At 44.4% G+C, this 19427-nt stretch overlaps 2 protein-coding genes across 2 annotated transcripts in view; one reads left to right on the top strand and one right to left on the bottom strand.

The window, feature by feature from the left end:
- LOC118356575 (doublesex- and mab-3-related transcription factor C2-like) overlaps positions 1 to 19427 on the bottom strand; it is a 341912-nt gene that overhangs the window by 132522 nt on the left and 189963 nt on the right. The window lies entirely within an intron of this gene.
- On the top strand, positions 14605 to 17694 carry PABPC1L2B (poly(A) binding protein cytoplasmic 1 like 2B). Its single transcript, XM_035725774.1, has one exon. The coding sequence runs from the start codon at positions 14729 to 14731 to the stop codon at positions 15329 to 15331; it is 603 nt and encodes a 200-aa protein (XP_035581667.1). The 5' UTR covers positions 14605 to 14728; the 3' UTR covers positions 15332 to 17694.

Below are 19427 nucleotides of genomic sequence, written 5' to 3'. Positions count from 1 at the left end.
AACAATACATTTTAAAAAATCATTCACCACGATCAAGTGGGATTTTTTTCCTGGGTTGCAAGGGTGGTTCAACATTTGCAAATCAATGAATGTGGTACCTCACATCAATACGAGAAAGGATAAGAACCACATGATCCTCCCAATAGATGCCGAAAAAGCAACTGACAACGTTCAATATCCATTCATGATAAAAAGCCTCCACAAAATAGGTTTGGAGGGCAAATACCTCAACCACAATAAAGGTCATCTATGAAAAACGCACAGCTAACATCATCGTTAATGGGGAAAAACTGAGAGCTTTTCCCCGAAGCCCAGGAATAAGACAAGGATGTCCAATCTCATCACTTTTATTCAACATAGTACTAGAAATGCTAGCCACAGCAATCAGACAATGAAAAGAAACAAAAGGCATCCAAATTGGTGAGGAAGAAGTAAAACTTTCATTATTTGCAGATGACATGGTACTATATATAGGAAACCTGAGAGCTCCACCAAAATAATGGCTAGAAGTGGTAAACAAATTCAGTAAAGTTGCAGGACATAAAATAAATGTACAGAAATCATTTGCATTTCTATATGCCAATAGTGAAGCAGCAGAAAGAGACACTAAGAAAACAATCCCATTTACAATTGCACCCAAAATAATAAGATACCTAGGAATAAACCTAACCAAAGGGGTGAAAGACCTGGACTCTGAAAACTAGAAAACATTGATGAAAGAAATGAAAGATGCCACAAAGAAATGGAAAGACGTTCCATGCTCATGGATTGGAAGAACAAATACTGTTAAAATGTCTATACTACCCAAAGCAATCTACACATTTAATGAAATCCCTATGAAACTGCCAATAGCATTTTTCACAGAACGAGAACAAAACAATCCTAAAATTTGTATGAATCCACAAAAGATCCCAAATAACCAAAGCAACCTTAAAAAAGAAAAGGAAAACAAAGCCGGAGACATCACAATTTAGGTTTTGAGTTATATTACAAAGCTGTAGCGATCAAAGCAGTATGGTAATGGCACAAAAATAGACACACACCCATCAATGGAACACAATAGAAAACCCAGAAATGAATCCACAACCATATGGTCAATTAATCTTCGACAAAGCAGGAATGAACAGCTGGTGGGAAAATGAATGTCTCCCCAACAAATGGTGTTGGGATAACTGGAGAGCAACATGTAAAAGAATGAAACTGGACCAATTTCTTACACCATACACAAAAATAAATTCAAAATGGATTAAAGACCTATATGTGACACCAGAAACCATAGAACTCCTAGGAGAGAACACAGGCAATAACTGCTTTGACACTGGCTGTAACAAATTCTTTCTCCATATGTCTCCTGAGGGAAGGGAAAGAAAAAAAAAACTACTAAGACTACATCAAAATAAAGAAAGAAAAGCTCCTGCACAGTGAAAGAGACAATCAACAAAACTAAAACTCCCAACCTACAGAATGGGAGAAGATATTTGCAAATGACATATCCCATAAAGGGCTAGTATACAAAATATAGAGAGAACTATTAAAAATTCAACTCCCCAAAGACAAATAACCCAATTTTAAAAATGAGCAAAAGACGTGAACAGACATTTCTCCAAAGAAGACATCCAGATGGCCAATAGACACGTGAAAAGGTGCTCGACGTCACTCACCACCAGGGAAATGCAAATCAAAACCACAGTAAGAGGGGCGCCTGGGTGGCTCAGTCTGTTAAGCATCTGCCTTTGGCTCAGGTCGTGATACTGGGGTCCTGGGATCCAGCCCTGTGTCGGGCTCCCTGTTCAGTGGGGAGCCTGCTTCTCCCTCTCCCTCTGCCCCCACCATGCCTCTCTCTCGCTAGCTCTCTCTCTCTCTCAAAGAAAAAAAACCACAATGAGATACCACCTCACACCTGTCAGAATGGTTAAATTAACAACACAAGAAACAACAGGTGTTGGTGAGGATGTGGAGAAAAAGGAAGCCTCGTGCCCTGTTGGTGGAAATGCAAACTGGTGCAGTCACTGTGGAAATCAGTATGGAGGTTCCTCAAAACATTCAAAATAGAACTACCCTATGACCCAGCAATCACACTAATGTGTATTTACCCAAAGAATACAGGACCACTAATTCAAAAGGATACATGCACCCTTATGTTTATAGCAGCATTGTTTGCAATAGCCAAGATATGGAAGCAGCCCAAGTGTCCATCGACTGATGAGTCGATGAAGAAGAGGTGGTATATATACACAATGGAGTATTACTCAGCCATAAACAAGAAAGAAATTTTGACATTTGCAATGACATGGATGGAGCGAAAGACTATAATGCTAAGCAAAATAAGTCTGTCAGGAAAAGACAAATACCATATGATTTCACTCGTGTGTGGAATTTTAGAAACAAAACACATAAGCAAAGTGAAAAGAGAGAAACAGACTATTAATTACAGAGAAAAATCTGATGGTTACCAGCGGGGAAGTGGATGGTGGGCTGGGTTAAATAGGTGATGGGGGATTAAGGAGTGCACCTATTGTGATGAGCCCAGGGTAACGTATGGAAGTGTTGAATTACTATACTGTGTACCTGAATCTAAAATAACACGATGTTAAATCTCTGGAATTTAAATTAAAACTTAAAAAACAAAATAAAAATAAAAACTAAAAATCAAATATAAACAGAAAGAGCCTCATTGACCTGTGGGACATTATCAAATCACCAAATCTACATGTCCTTGGTGTCTCTGAAGAAAAAAGAGGGAGGGACAGACAGGAAAGTATTTGAAGATATAATGGTAGAGAGTGTTCCAAATATGAGGCAAAACCAAAAACTCACAACTCCAAGATGGTCTTTGAATTTAAGGCCCACCAGAAACCAATTGCTTTGAAAACAAAAATTAAGAGTCAAAAGCAGGCCGAGAAAAAGACACCTTATGGAAAAGGGAGCAAAGGTAGGAATGACTTCTGTCTTCTTGTCCACAAAAATAAAACATGGAACAATCAGGGCTTTGTTGCACAAATTTGTTTGTCATTAATGCAGACTTTAGTAAAATAGAAATAACTTGATCTGCATGTGTTTACCTGTTCTGTGAATGTAGAAAGTCACAGAAAAATGCAAAGTGCAGGATACCACTTTTGACAAGAAGAAGGAGAAAGACAGGAAGGAAGAAAGGAAGCAAGACAGAAGGACAGGAAGGAAGGAAGAAGAAAGAAAGAAAGATAGCTATTCAGGAAAATGTCAACCTGTTTTTATAGATTTGTATGAGCTTGAGAACAGTGTAAAAGAAAAAAACAAAAACAGACATTTATTGTTTTCTGTAACCCCCAGAGTCTGGAGTCGGTGGGGGTTGTGACAGGAAGAGGATGGATTGTCAACCACTATTCATATATCTGTGCACTGCCCCACCCGTTTTAACAGCATGGGGTATATTTGTGGATCCCGATAAAGCCAAAGGGAGACGCTTAGTGAAGCATAACATAGTGGTCGCCAGGACCAACTCTGGAATGAGACTGCCTTTCTTTGATCGGATTCCAGGCTCTGCCTCTTACACTTTGTGAGACCTCGGTGGTCAGGTTATTTAAAATACTTGCTACTGAAGTTGTCCTGGGTGTAAAATGAAGATTATAACACCCATTTTATAAGTTGTTATAAAACTAAATTGTTTAATGATCAATTGCCTGGCAGCCATTTAATATGCGTGTGTGTGCATGTGTGTGTGTGAGAGAGAGACAGAGACAGAGGGAGAGAGAAAGAGAAAGTGGGAGAGGGAGGGAGGGAGGGAGTTTGATGCCTAAGTCAAATATAAATGAAACTCAAATGCAGCAGACCCTTTAGAAGTTAATGGAATAAGGTAAAATGGAGGATTTGAACTTGATACTAGGATTAATCTCCTTCTAGTGGCCCAGTCTGCGTTTGGTGAAGAAATGTGGCTCTATGCTCAACATTATTAGAGATTCATTGAAAGGTAAAAGGCTGTATTATTGCTTTCCAAAGCAGAAAAGATTGGATTAGGTTTCCAGAAGTGGATATAAATGATTATGAGTCTGATTGGAAGAGGAGGTAGAAAGGAGGTAAAGAAGTTGAGGGAAGGGAAGGATAGGCATGGCAATATACTCATTTTATAGAAAATCAAGGTAAACTGACTAAGGTATATGCAAAAAAAAAAAAAAATAGCTGAGGGTTACACCGTACAGAAAAATAAATTCAAAATGGATGAAAGACCTAAATGTGAGACAGGAAACCATCAGAATCCTAGAGAACACAGGCAGAAACCTTTTTGACCTCGGCCGTAGCAACTTCTTATTAGACACATTGCCAGAGGCAAGGGAAACAAAAGCAAAAATGAACTTCACCAAGATAAAAAGCTTCTGCACAGCGAAGGAAACAATCGACAAAACTAAAAGGCAGCCTACGGAATGGGAGAAGATACTTGCAAACAACATATCTGATAAAGGATTAGTATCCAAAATCTATAAAGAACTTACCGAACTCAACAACCAAAAACCAAATAATCCAGTTAAGAAGTGGGCAGAGGACATGAATAAACACTTTTCCAAAGAAGACATCCAGACGGCTAACAGACACATGAAAAGATGCTCAACGCCACACACCATCAGGGAAATGCAAGTCAAAACTACAATGAGATAAAGCCTCAAACCTGTCAGAATGGCTAAAATCAACAACACAAGAAACAAGAGTTGGCAAAGATGTGGAGAAAAAGGAATCCTCGTGCACTGTGGGTGGGAATGCAAACTGGCGCAGCCACTCTGGTGGACAGTTTGGAGGTTCCTCCAAAAGTTAAAAATTGAACTACCCTACGATCCCGCAACTTCACTATTAGGAATGTACCGAAAGGATACAAAAATACAGATTCAAAGGGGTACATGCACCCCAATGTTTTATAGGAGCATTATCAACAATAGCCAAACTACGGAGAGTGCCCAAGTGTCCATCGACTGATGAATGAATAAAGAAGATGAGGGGTGTATATGTGTATATATGTGTATATATATACACACACACACACACACACACACACACACACACACACATACAGGTGTATATGTATATATATATTATTCAGCCATCAAAAAGAATGAAATTTTGCCATTTGCAATGACGTGGATGGAGCTAGGGTGTATTATGCTAAGTGAAATAAGTCAGTCAGAGAAAGACAAATACCATATGATCTCACACATATGTGGAGTTTAAGAAAGAAAACAGATGAACATATGGGGAGGGGGAAAGGACAAAATGGAGAGAAGGAAACAAGCCATAAGTGACTCTTAATGTTGGAGAACAAACTGACAGTTGATGGAGGGAGGTGGGTGGGGGATGGGCTAGATGGGGGATGGGTATTAGAGAGGGCAATTGTTGTGATGAGTACTCGGTGTGGTATGTAAGGGATGAATCACTGAATTATGCTCCAGACACCAATATTGCCCTGTATGGTAACTAACAAAATTTTTAAAAACTAAAAGTTACCAGAGTCACCAATAGAGGAACTAAACATCAAAAGAAGGTATAAAAGCCAAGAGAAAGAAGGTGAGGGCAGATTGAAGACACATGAGTGAGTTAAATTCTCCTCTGTAAGCAGAATGTGGTCAACTGATGATGTTTGGAGTTGTTGAATTATTGAAATAGCAGATTAAGGACTTTATCTAGAGGTAAGAGGGTAACTGCCAGAACAGTGCAAACAGGAATTATTAAAATGCTCTACCCTGGGAAGCACAATAAGGGGTTGAGAAGTGATGGGGTCTTGAACCTTTGCTTTTTGTCGTAAGCTCCTTTGTACTTTCTGGTCATCACTATTTTATTTACCATGTGCATGACTTCCTTTCAGTGAGAACAATGCTTTTCTCTTTCTTTTTTAAAGAACGGTTTTTTTAAAAAGACGGTGTGTATGTTCGGTAGGAGGTCCTATGGTTAACCACTATGACTTTAGCAAGACTTTACCATATGGAAGGAGGTTTCATTGTACGTTCATTATATAGAGTGGGAACTTAAATTGCTCAACAACTTATAGTACTGAGAACCAGCCATTCATTATCCATAACCCATGAATGTGTCAAAGCACCATTGTGAATGTTGATAGCGGTGTTCCAGAGAGATCATGGAGACATCAAAATGCATTCAGTATCCTGCAGCAAAGAAGCTGAAGGAGTGTATCACCTAACAGTAATTTATGTCCAAATTGTCCCCAAAAAGGGTGCTTGAAGGGATGAGTAGCAGTTGAGGGAAACTTCACTCGTGACTCAATATCCCCATTTCATTGAGATTGTATTATCAAATCTTCTGGGTGGCTTTCTTGAGTACGGAAAATGGCATGCTTTCCTGTGTTGACTTGTAAAGTCCTTGGACCTCAGGGAAAATAAATAAATGGATTATAAAAAGGTCCTAAGGTTGGGAGAACTAAGGAAAACCTGAATGAGGGTGTGAGAAAAGTGAGTTCAGGCTGGGGAATCAGGCAGTTGCCTGGAGTAAAATCCAGTCATAACCTGGGATGTGACTCAGAGGATCAGACTCCCTCTGAACTGACACTTTGCTCCTGGTTAGAGAGAAAAAGCCAGGCTTCCTTGGACACCAGAAAGGAAAGACACCGAGTCTTCAAAAACCAGCTGAACAAGGATATCCTCAAGACAGAGGGAAATGGCATTAATAAGGAGTCTCTTGTGTTGGGCATTGAATGCATGCCAGGCACTGTGACAAACATTTCCCATATATTATCACTTTTCATCCTTAACAACTATCCCCTTGTACAGATGAAGACTCCAAAGCTAAAGAAACAAACAAAAAAGGTAAAGCAACTCGGACAAGGTAAGCACAGCTAGTAAGTCATGGCCTGGGGCATATCTATAGGTATATTTTTTATAAGATCACGTCTGTAAACTGCCTAAGATTATGACAACGAAGGGCATTAGTTAAAATTGTAAGCATATGTTGGAAGGAGAATCGGTCCCTAGGGACAAACATACCTGAAACGCTCTATAAAAATCATCAGTCGAGATAGCCCTTTGTTCTTGGTTCCTAAGCAGGGTTGGGGCAAAAACTACTTGTTATAAAGGAAATCCCTAAGAACCTCAGTTAGGGTTTCTGAAACTCAAACTCAGAGCACGTACTGAGGCTCAGAGTGGTTACGTGTTTTGCTCTGGGATTCTGACGTTCCAAGTCCATTTGACTCCAAGACCCAACTTCTTTGAGGAATTTTGGCTCAGGAATTTAGGAATACACAGCGACTGCTACGAGTATAGGCTTCTTCATTTCTCATGACCATCCTGAGCCCAAATATCACCAGTTACGTTCCCTCTTGCAGACCCAGTCTGCTTCTGAGAGATCAACAAGCAAAGGGTCAAAGAAATGCTCAACCTCAGGGAAAGAGTGAGGGCAAAGAGACAGAGAGGAAAAGAAACAAGAGGGAGAAACCGAGGACTTGCTTGTCTCTTGCCTTTAATCACACCCCAAAGTGACCTAGGTATGTGCCCTATTGAGGTGGGGAGGAACAGAGGGGAATGGGACTGGGGACAGTTCCAAAAGAGATGGTAGCTGTATTTTGTATTGTTTTATTGTCCTAAAATCTAAATGTCTGAAACAAAAATAGGACAAATGTTGTGTTTTGGGGGGTTTTGTTTGTTTTTTTCATTCTAAGGGACATGTACTTGGGTGAGTGTTCTGTGACTTGCTGTAACTTTCTGTATGTTTAAAAACCTGTTTATGATTCCAAAAGGATCGAGAAAGACAGATTCAGGTAGGCAGAAGCCCTCAGGAAGAATCAAGCTTGGATCCTGGAGTGGTCAAGAGTATTCTAAGAAGGCCCACAGTGACCAGGATATAGAAAGGTGAGAATGGGGAGGTTGGCAAGGGCCAGGTCATGCAGCTCATTATATTTGAGCCATGTTGAGGAGTTTGTACTTTCGTCAAAGCGAGATGGGGAGACCCTCTGGGGTTTGGAGTAGGGGAGGCAAGAAGAGCCATTCATTTTTCCGAAAGATCAGTCTGGCTACTGAATGGAGAAGGCAGTTTGGTGGAAGCAGGCGACCAGTTAGGAGGCTATGGCAGAACCCGTGAGAGACATAATGGTGGACTCCAGTGGAGTTGGAGAGGTTCAGGTGGTGTTTGGAAGCAGAGGTGGTAGGAATTGCTGAAAGATGAGAGAGTGGCCAGGGGAAGATGTGGGAGTGGGAGAGGAAGGAAATAGGGGTGCCTCTTCATTTTTATTTCGTTTTAATACCCAGATGGGTGGTGGAGCTATTCGTCAAGAAGGGGAAGACTTCTGTGGAAGGAGCAAAGTGAGGGCGTGTAGGAATCCAGAGATGAAAGAAGTTCAGGAATTCCATTTTTGCCATTTAAGGGTGAAATGTCCACGAGACAGCCAGGCGGAGATGTCAAATAGGCAGAAAAATAAGTATGAGATCACAACCTCCTATTTCCACCCCCCCCACACACACATACAAATGGGACCTTGTACTGTCCCCTTCTCTGCAATCCTCTCTCACTTAATAATAGCATGTTTTGGAGGTCCCCCTAAATCAGTCTATATGGACATAATTCATACTTGCTAGTGTTTGCATATAATCCATGGACTGGCTGCTCTGCGGTGTCTTCAGTCATTCCCCAAATGATGAGTGTTTGCTTTGTGTCCTAGTTTGCCTAGGACCCAAAGTATGAACCCTCCTGTGATAAACATACTCCTGCATATGTCCTGATGTCCTGGGGCTCTTATTTCTATAGGTCCGATCCCCACTCCTTCCCTGCCCCGCATATCTGTCTTCCCTAACATTTCACTTTATGAGGATCCAAAGGACCGTTTGCTCAATGTGCTGTATTTACTCAAGACGATGTAATAATCATTGTTATTATTTTTCTTATATAACAGGGGCACATCCAAACACTTTCCAATTCTTCCTAAATTAAAGCCTAAGGCTGCTTTTTGGTTGGCTTGTATCTCATAATTATTTTCATTTGGGGGGAATTTGAGGGGACAGTGTGAACTGACAGAAATGATTTCCCTACTCCAAAATACAGTTATACTTTCATTCTCTTTTCCCTGGGCATCCTTCCTACAGCTATGGCAACGAGAAATTCATGGGAAGAGATTTCTTTATGTAGATCACTGTTTTCGGTGTTTTGATTCATTGTTGTATGTGGAGTTGATCTGTTCCTCTCCCCATTAGTACCCCACCCCCGTCCCCTACCTTCTTCCATTCTTTTCTACTCCTTTCCCTTGCTCTCTGAACTGCATTCCCACTCCTTTCCATTTCTCCCTCCTGATAGGAAGAAGGAAGTGGGCCACATGAAATGGAAGACCAGTGCTGGCTCCAAACACTCTCGAAATGTCTCCGGATCTGAACCTATCTCCTTTTAAAGCTCCACTGAGAAATAAACAGAAAGAGAAGCTAAACTCTAGCACACCAAGTCTCTTGCTGTCCCGTTTTAAACCAACTCCCATGCACGTGCTGCCAGGAGCACTGAAAGCAGGACCTGACTGAGGACACTGAGGCTGGACCATGCAAGTCAGGTTTGGGGCCAGCCCTTTTTTTAACACCCAGTCCCTCTCAATCTCTTCTGCTGGCTTCTCATCCTCAACTTAACTTCTAAATGTGGGCGTGTTTCAGGGAATAGCCCTGCACCTTCTTCCCCTGACTATACCCTCTCTAGGGGGTCCTGCCCAGTCTCCTGGCTTTAAATACCATATCTGTGCCCTGTTCTCTCAATAATTCTGTCTCGCCAGCCTATATGGATGACAGACTTCAGACACTTAACATGTGCAAATAAGAGCTCTTGACACCCCGCCAACTGTTTTTTTCTCCCTTCTCCAAACCTGCCACACCCACTCCCCATTTTGCCTATAACCATACACAACACCTCCATGATCAAGACTTGAAAGAAAATATTCTTATAGTAATCATTCATTTCTTAAGTTTGTTTACCAGCTGCCTTCAATGCATCAGCAAGTGATGTCTCTTCTCTTTCCAGAATGTCACGTGACCCCATGCACTAGTCTCCGAATTCATGCTGCCAGTCTTGGCCCAGTCACTGCCATCTCTCAGCTGGACTACTGCAAGAGGGTCCAAATTGGTCTCCTCACTTTCCTTTGTGCTCTGCCCACTTGCAATATTTTCCACAGAGAGCAGCCAGCGAGAAATTATTGAATATAATTAGGTCATGGCACTCCCTTGATTCAATCCTCTCTCTGGTTCCCCAGAACACTTTTGAGTAAAAACAAAACTCTTCATCATGGCTCCTTCCCACCACTGCACCCTCTTCTTGTCCCTCCACCCCACCTCTCACTGGGCTTCAGCCACACTGGCATCCTTTCTGCCCCTCCGGCACCCCAGTGTTCTGTCACAGGCCAGGGGGGGACTGTAGTTCTCTCCCTGCTGGGCAGGTTCTTTGCCTGGTTCCTGGCAGGACTGACCACCTGTCATTGTCCTCAGGAAGGCCATTCCTGACCTTTGCCACATTTTTGGGGGGGTGGAGCGGGGGGGGTTCTAGGTAATGCGTACCAAACCATCTTGTTTATTTCCATGAGGGCGTTCGTAGCAACCTTTACATGCTTTCATATTTTCTGATGTGTTTATTGTCTGTCTTCCCTACTAGAAAATAAGCTCCCTGATTACAGGGACCTTCTGCCTAGAAGAATGCCTGGTACAGCATAGGCCCTCCATAAATACTTGCCAAATCATTGGATGAATGAGATGAATAACACTTCCTCCCACAAGAAAGAGACCTCTCCCTCCCTCCACTGATGCTCCACAGGGCTCATCATTTTTGCCTCTGTCACAGTGCCTAGTAGTCAGAACATTTTTGACTGTAGATGGCAGGGACTGGCCAGGAATGGACTAAAACAAGGAGGGGCCCCCTGGAGGCCTCTGTGGGAAAGGACTTGGAGAGCGTTCCCTAGCTGCTCTCCTTGTCACTTAGTGACAAGTCACTTAGTAGCCCTGTTCCTGTTGCTGGAGGTTCAGGGGCCTAGGGATTGTCTTCAGGTTTGACAGGTTTGGGAATTTGCTGACCATAGCATGACATCCTTGAGCCTCTTTCTCCTGCTGTTTCACTGATTTCTGTTGGCTCTGTGGGCTGGAGGTCGAAGTCAGAGAAAGAGATGTTGTTGAGCCCTGGTCCTTGAATGGGTCCTGCTTGGCATTTCTGTCTCCAACAACGGGCCAAGAAATTCTTCTCATCAACTGCACATCCGCTACCCCCCAGAAATCATGGCTTCCCCCTGGCCTCTTCCTCCTCGGGTCCCTCTCGGATGGCCACTGGAATGGCGAGGCACCGCTCATCTGCCTCCTGCCTACAAGCAACCTAGACCCCCAAGAGATGGCTCTTAACAGCAGTGACAGTGATCACCTTGGTCAAGCACTGGCTATTCAGCAGGCTTTTCCTACGTCGCTGTCCTTTTCCTTTGTTGGCACTAGCCCTGTCTAGGGGCAGTAGGGGGCTGGATCTTGCAAGCTGGTGAGGTACATATCTGTGTGTCTGCTTCTCAGCCACCTTGGGATGCTTTCCAGCCAGCGATGGGAAAGTTCTCACTGCCTCACACCCCACAGTGACTCGGTCGGTTCCACAGGCTCGGGGGCTGTTCTGTCATGTGCAACCGCCTAGGTCCAGCCAACACTGCCACCACAAAAAACGGCTTTATTTACCCAAAGAAGGTGGATGGGCAGGAATGAGGGGGAGGAGAGAACATGTGCTGGGCAGATGGAATTCCATGGCCACCATAGTCCAATCAGATAGCACCTATTGCCTTCTGCTGGCATATCTGTGATTGGTGTGGACAGCCAGAACTTGAGTGGAGTGAGATGTCCTGAGGGTTTGATCATTTTTTTCTTTATATCTGAGCCCAAATCCCACGCAGTTCAATGCCTGGCTCACAGTCAGTGAGAAACTCCTATTTATGGGAGGAAAGGAAGGACAGAGGGTGGGGTTGTTCCGACTCTTTTGGAACTGGTCACATCTGACTGTCTTTTTGTTCTACCATCTCTGTCTCAGTTGTGTGTAGGGGAGGGCACATGCACATTTATATATGCATTGATGGGGGCTTTTTCTGCCCAGTTTTATTGGGATATAATTGACATATAACATTGTATAAGGTTAAGGTGTACAACACAATGATTTGATAGATAGATGATACAGGTATACAGATAGAGATATATAGAGATATTACCACAGTAAGTTTAGTTAACATCTATCACCTCACACAGTTGCACATTTTTTTCTTGTCATGAGAACTTTTAAGATCTACTCTCTTAAGTACTTTCTGTATTGATGTTTAATTTGTACTCTTTCTAAAGATCTGATGACACCGATTCCCTCCCTGAACATGCTGAGTAGTGCCTGTGAGCTTGGGTACAGAGTCCAAGCACCTTAGCTTGCTCTTCAGGGCTCCACACCTTCCAGCTCCATCTCCTCCATGTGCTCTTGGAGACCATGATCTCTGTCCACGCCAGATTATTGGGCATGACCAGAAGTGGCTTTGTGTGTGCTAGCATGCCACAGGGCCTTGGCACAGACTGACCCCTCTGTTTGGAATGCCTTCTTTCCTGCCTCCACACGGCGGACTCATCTTTCAGAGCTCATCTTGGGGCTTTCATCTTCTGTGCAGCCTCGCTTGACTCCTACCAGGAAGAGTTAGTGGCTGGGTGCTCCTTTCTGGAGCAAGTGGGACCCTCGCTTCTGTTACACTCTACTCTAATGGTTGCTCACTTGTCCATCCCCTCAGCATTTGGCCCTGTGTGGCCTCTCTGCTTCCACAACACATACTGCTCATCTTTTCTCACCCAGCCCCACACCTCCAACACATCAACACTCCCTGCTCACTTATCACATGGCCTGTCCCTTAGCTCCCAGTGCCAAGTACTTGATGAGGCTTTCACAAGTATTAGCCGATGACCTGGGACCAGGCACCTCATTCTAGAGATTTCAGGTTTTGTTTTTGTTTTGAACATGGATGTGTATTTCTTGGTTCATGTTGGTAACCTTAGCACCTTGAGGGTAGAGCCAAGAACAAACAAGTGCTTGGCTCTGGACCAGGCCCTGTCCCCAGCCCGTGGTTTGGCTTTCCTCAGGGTATCATGGAAGACAGCACTAAGGACAGGGTGCTCTTGATTCCCCCTCTGTTGGGCTGCATGTATGGAGGCTGGGTGGGTGGGAAGAAGAATTGGGGACGGGGTGGGGGGGACGCGGAAGAACCCCAGGTCTCTAGTTCTCTGGTAGTCTGGAGCAGGGACAGGGTTTCCAGCCCAGACTGTCTGTTCCCAAGGACAAGCTCAAAACCAGCTTATGTCTCCTGCTTCCCAGACCCCTGTATCCCTAGGGACCGGCACAGGCTCCATAAATATTTGTGGCATGGCATTATGAATGAATGAATACGTGTTCTTTATTCCCTCTTCTGCAAGTGTTGCAGAGGAGGGAACGAGCTGGAAAAAGGGGGGGGGGATTCTCTGAGAAAATGGGTCAGCAGGCTGCAGGGGGAGCTTGCCCCACTGGCCCCAGCTCCTGCTCAGAGAAGGTGTTGTGTCTTTAGGGGTGGCGGTGATGTTGGGGAGTGTGTGTGAGCGGAAGTGGGGAGAACCCCTGGATGTGAGAAACCCATTTTTCTCGGCTTTGTTTTAGGCCAGGCAAGTGTATTCTCCATGCCACCCACCCGCTCTTGCAAGGTACTTGATTTAATCATTTAAATGTTCTATGGGGAGAGGGGGGATAAAACAAAACCCTCTAAATCTAACCCGTATTCCCGCAGTCCACAGTGGAACCCTTTCCCTGCCTTCCTCTTCATAAATATCCAGGCAACCTGAGAGGCTGTGGACTCACCCCCGCCCCCTTGTCCCCCCCCCCCCCCCCGTCCCAAGGCTCCCGCTCCCGCCCCCTCCCACAGCCCGCGGCCCCACAGCCCCGCAGCAGCCGCAGGGGGAACCAAAGAGACAGAAGCCTTCCCAGCTGCCCGGACCACAGACGCCAACACCCCCCGCCCCCCACCACACGCCGCCCGCCCGCCCGCGCCCCGCACGCTAGCCCACGACCGAGCGGCGGCGGCAGCAGCAGGCTGCAGGCTGCAGGCTGCGGCGACTGGCACCGGCGCGCTCCTAGCAGCGCTCGCTTGCTATCCCAAGTGACTTGGACTCGCCAGATCGGCTGGCCCCGGGTCCCGGCCCCAGCTCCCGCTCGCGCCCCCGGCCCGGGTTCCAGCGCCCACCCGCCCTCCTGCACTTTCCCGCCTCTCCGCCCCCCAGCTCGCGGGAAGGGAGGTCGCGGCAGCGGCCTGGCGGCACCGGCGACCGTGGCGACAGCGGCGACAGTGGCGGCGGCGGTGGCGGCAGCGGCTGCGGCGGCGGCGGAGGCTGCGGCGGCGACCGTGGCAGAGGCTGTGGCGGAGGCCTCCGTAGCGGAGGCGGAAGCAGAGGTGGAGGCTGAGGTGGAGGCCGAGGCCTCAGTAGAGGAGGCAGTGGCGGAGGCCACCCGGGGGGAGGCGACGGCCGCCCTGGCAGAGGGGGAGGAGGCGGAGGCCGCCCTGGCGGCAGCGGTTGTGGAGGCCAGCGCGGCCGAAACCGCCGCCGCCGCCGCCGCCGCCGCCGCCGCCGCCGCAGCAGCGGAGGCTGCGGCGCCCTCCTCGGGGGAGGCGGATGCGGATGCGGATGCGGAGGTGGCGGCGGCGGTGGCTGCGGCGGCGGCGGCGGCGGCTGCGGATGCGGATGCAGATGCGGATGCGGAGACCAGCCGGGGCTCCGAGGGGAACCCGGACTTTCCTATGGCCTCGCTGTACGTGGGCGACCTGCACCCTGAAGTGACAGAGGCGATGCTGTATGAGAAGTTCAGCCCGGCGGGGCCCATCCTCTCCATCCGCATTTGCAGGGACAAGATCACCCGCCGCTCGTTGGGCTACGCGTACGTCAACTACCAGCAACCGGTGGACGCCAAGCGGGCCCTGGAAACCCTGAACTTTGATGTCATCAAGGGCAGGCCCGTGCGCATCATGTGGTCCCAGCGGGACCCCTCGCTCCGCAAGAGTGGGGTGGGCAACGTCTTCATCAAGAACCTGGGCAAGACCATCGACAACAAGGCGCTGTACAACATCTTCTCGGCGTTTGGCAACATCCTGTCCTGCAAAGTGGCCTGCGACGAAAAGGGGCCCAAGGGCTACGGGTTTGTGCACTTCCAGAAGCAGGAGTCCGCAGAGCGGGCCATTGATGCGATGAATGGCATGTTCCTGAACTACCGCAAAATTTTCGTTGGGAGATTCAAGTCGCATAAAGAGCGAGAGGCCGAAAGGGGAGCCTGGGCCAGGCAGTCCACCAGTGCTGACGTCAAGGATTTCGAGGAAGACACCGATGAGGAGGCCACCTTGCGATGAAGACATGCCAGGAACGAGCCAGCCAGCAGAGCCAAACCTTGGCTCCCACCCGGTTTACAACCCCCCTCTTTGCCCCCCTAACCCACCAGCAGTGTATTGTATTGTACTGGGAGTGCAGGTCTCTGTCTGTCTGTCTGTCTCTGTCTCTCTGTCTCTCTCTCCCTCCCTCTCCCCTCCTTCCCTCTCCCCCCTTCCCCCTCTCCCTCCCCCTCTCTCCCCCTCACTCCTTCTCCCTCTCTTCTTCCTCTCTTCTTCCCTCCTCCCCCCCTCCCTTCTGCTCTCCCCACCTCTCTCCTCCCCCCACACCCACCAAGGGCCTGCCAATAATCTTGCTAATCTGTGCCACTTGATAGATTACAGGCTGCCTCTTCTCCTTGTGGTTTGGTTTTAAAAAACATTTTCATTCTCGCTTCGTTGGCTACACAGGTGATACAGTTTCATGGTAGAAACATCAGAAAGGAGAAAGAAATCAGATGAGGGAAAACCAAGAGAGTAATTGTTCCCCATGATCCTACTACCCAGAGACAACCACTTTTTGGTGTGCCGTTTTTCCAGGCTCTCTTCTCTCCCTCTGTCTCCCTCCCTTCCTCACTCCCACCCCACCTTCCCTTTTAACTCACTGTTACAGAATGGTTCACGTGTGTGGTGTTTCTTAACCTGCTTCTTCAGAAACTAAAACCAAACAAAAATCAACCCATTGAACTTCTTCCCATGCTATTCAACAGGCTTCCGAAATGTCATCTTCAGTGCCTGCAGTGTATCGATGGATCTTTAACATTTCTGAATCAATCCCGCATTGTTGGACATTCAGGTGGTGCCTAGTTCTTTCCTTGTGTTTAAACCCAACACTGCATACTCTGATGAATGAATCCTTCCTTGTCAAGCCAAATCGCTAGCCTACCGGATGGTCTTCTTAACTGTGGACTTGCAGGATCCACAATAAAATATCCTTGCAGGATATTTTAAAGACTTTTCCTGTGTGTTGCCAAATGGCCCCTTCATAAGCATTGTACTGATTTGCATTCATGCCAGCCAGCGCAGCTAGTAAAAAGAGTATGTCCATTTCCCCTGCATAGTCTCCTGGTCACTGTAATTGATGTGTGTGTGTGTGTGTGTGTGTGTGTTGTGTGTGTGTGTGTGTGTGTGTGTCTGTGTGCGCTTGCGTGCATGTGCGTGTCTTGGCCAGCTTGATGGGCTGCAAATGGTATTTCGCTGTTTGGGGTTGTTTTACTGGATGTAAATGCTCTTTATCACCTCTTTTTCCTGTGCCCACTTCCTGCCCTTTTTTCCCCCATTCTCAGAAAAATCATTCAGCTTCATTGCAGGGAAAAATTAAAAAGCAGACAAGTTAACAGAAGAAATCTAATGTCCCCCCTAATCATTCTAATCACCAGCCATGCATTCCTAAATCATTTTCATGTGCACTTGCCCAGTATTTTTCATGTGATATATATGTGAATTTTAATGTATATATTGTTTCAATATCTGCTTTTTCACATATGAATATATAATATAAATAGATATAGATGTATAGATAGATATTCTTGAACTTCCTTTCATGCCATTAAATATTCTTCTAAAATAGTTTCATGGCTCTTTAGTGTTCCAGTGGAGGGGTTTCATAGAGGAATAGATAGATACATATATTCATCTCTATCCATATTTAGACATAGGTATGGGGCTATTTTTCACAACTTTCTCATTGTTGAACATCTGGGTGTTGAACATCTCTTTTGTTTTGTTTTTCTTATCCAAACCCTAGCTGCTAATACATAATGCACAAACCTTGCTTACATTCAATATTATTTTAAGAACCAACATTGGTGAGAGCAAATTGTAGAATCAAAGGACATGGAAGTTTTGAAACTTTTTTCTTCTTCTTTTGGGGGGAGAAGGTGTTTCCTTTTAAAATGACTATCCCAAAGGTAGTGTCAATTTACCCTCACCAAGTACACAAATAATGTGAGAGGATGGAAACCTTGTCAGTTATCTAGACTTGCTATTGCAGTTTTTTCTATAGTCTCCCAATGTTTTATCAGGGGAACTATTGCTTTTTTTTGTTTTTATTTAGTTTAAAGATTTATTTTTATACAAATAACACAGTATCATAATAGAAATTTTTTAAATTGATTATGAACAAAGTAAAAATCACTCCTAATTGTACCCCTTGACAAAAAAAAAAAACTTTGGAACACATGAAACATGTACATAAATAATACTTTCAAAAATGTAATATTGTTTCATTATGGAATACGTCCACTATAATTGGTCTTTCATATCATCTTTCCAAACTATTAAAAATTTTCCTTTAAATTTTTTTTAAAGATTTTATTTATTTATTTGACAGAGAGAGACACAACGAGAGAGGGAACACAAGCAGGGGGAGTGGGAGAGGGAGAAGCAGGCTTCCCATGGAGCAGGGAGCCTGATGCAGGGCTCAATCCCAGGACCCTGGGATCATGACCTGGGCCGAAGGCAGATGCTTAATGACTGAGCCACCCAGGCGCCCCTAATTTTGTTTTTATGTTCCATCTTATGATTGAATTACAATTTCTAAAATTCAGCCACTTCATATGTTTAAGTTGTTCTAGTTTTTCCCTAGTAAGATTAATTCTACAAGGAACACATTTGTAGGTGAACATTTGCTGACATGTGCAGAGATTTAATTGCCTTATATACCTTGCCAGTTTGTTACCAAATGCTTCCTCATGAAGTTTATGCCCATTAACCGTGTAAGAAAGTGTATATTTCTCTGCCCATCTTCTTCAGTTAGTATTTTTTAAGTTATGAGAAATTGGTTAAGCTTGTGCATTTGTTTATTTCATTTTACAGATGTATTGCTTGGAAAAAAGACATACATATTAAATATATACAACAACCTCTTTTAAGAGATTATTTTTTGCCTATTTGTCCACAATATTTAAAACAAACACACAATGTATTCTTTCAATTTTTTTCAATATATTGTAAATATAACTAAAATATCTTTGGCTCTCCACTATTCTTCCCTAACTCACTATCACTGTATAGGTGGATCAGAATCTTTTAAAAAGTGTTTCCTTACTTTGGAATCTAACATAGTTTCTAGATTTTCACCACTGAGCCCAAATCTGTGGTAAGTGATTTTGCTGCAGGATTATTGTACTTACATAAATACATAGAAGTGGAATTGAAAAGTAGAGGTCTTTTAAAAATTTTTAACTGTGCCATCAGATGGCCTGGATCTACCAATTTATACTTCCACTGATACGGTGGAAGAATACCTATTTTCTTGCCCAGGTTCCTCCTTGGGTATTATAAATTTTGCGGATATAATGCTATTAAAAATACATACTTCATTTTTTGTTTTCCTTTTTCAATTTTTTAAAAATAATTTTTTGCTTCTTATTCAAGGAATATAAATTCATTTAAAAATCACATTGCATTGATAGGGAAAATAAAATAAAAGTAGCACCGATAATATAAAGAAAAATTTAATTTTATGTATACATATAAGCATATATAATATTACATTATATAATACATAAATAATTATATAATTCATATATTTTTATATATACCAAATCATAATTTCCATTATTTCTTTTTTTAAGATTTTATTTTTTTATTTGACAGAAAGAGAGAGAGCACACAAGCAGGGGGAGGAGCAGACAGAGGGAGAAGGAGAAGCAGGCTCCCCGCTGAGCAAGGAGCCTGATGCAGGGCTCAATCCCAGGACCCTGGGATCATGACCTGAGCCTAAGGCAGACACTTAACCGACTGAGCCACCCAGGCGCCCCTCCATTATTTTTTTTTTTTACCCATCCTTCAACCCCCTCCCCTCTAGTAACCATGAAGTTTATTCTCTATAATTAAGAGTCTGTTTCTTGATTTGTCTCTCTTTCTCTCTCAATTTTTCCCTTTGTTTGAAACAAAATCTTTATTCAGTAATTTTTTTATATTTTTATATTAATTTTCTCACATAATTTAAAATGGTCTTTGGATATCTATTGTGTATATGGGTGGATTCATTTCTTCCTACATTGTTAGATATTTTCTATGTTCCCAATTCTCTCTTAATTTCAGCCACTATGTTGACTACCTTTTACCTAAATTT

The sequence above is a fragment of the Zalophus californianus genome, chromosome X (genome assembly GCF_009762305.2).
Source record: "Zalophus californianus isolate mZalCal1 chromosome X, mZalCal1.pri.v2, whole genome shotgun sequence".
Taxonomy (NCBI): Eukaryota; Metazoa; Chordata; class Mammalia; order Carnivora; family Otariidae; genus Zalophus; species Zalophus californianus.
Note: the sequence above shows the minus strand (reverse complement) of the source record. Positions and strands in the feature narration are given on the sequence as shown.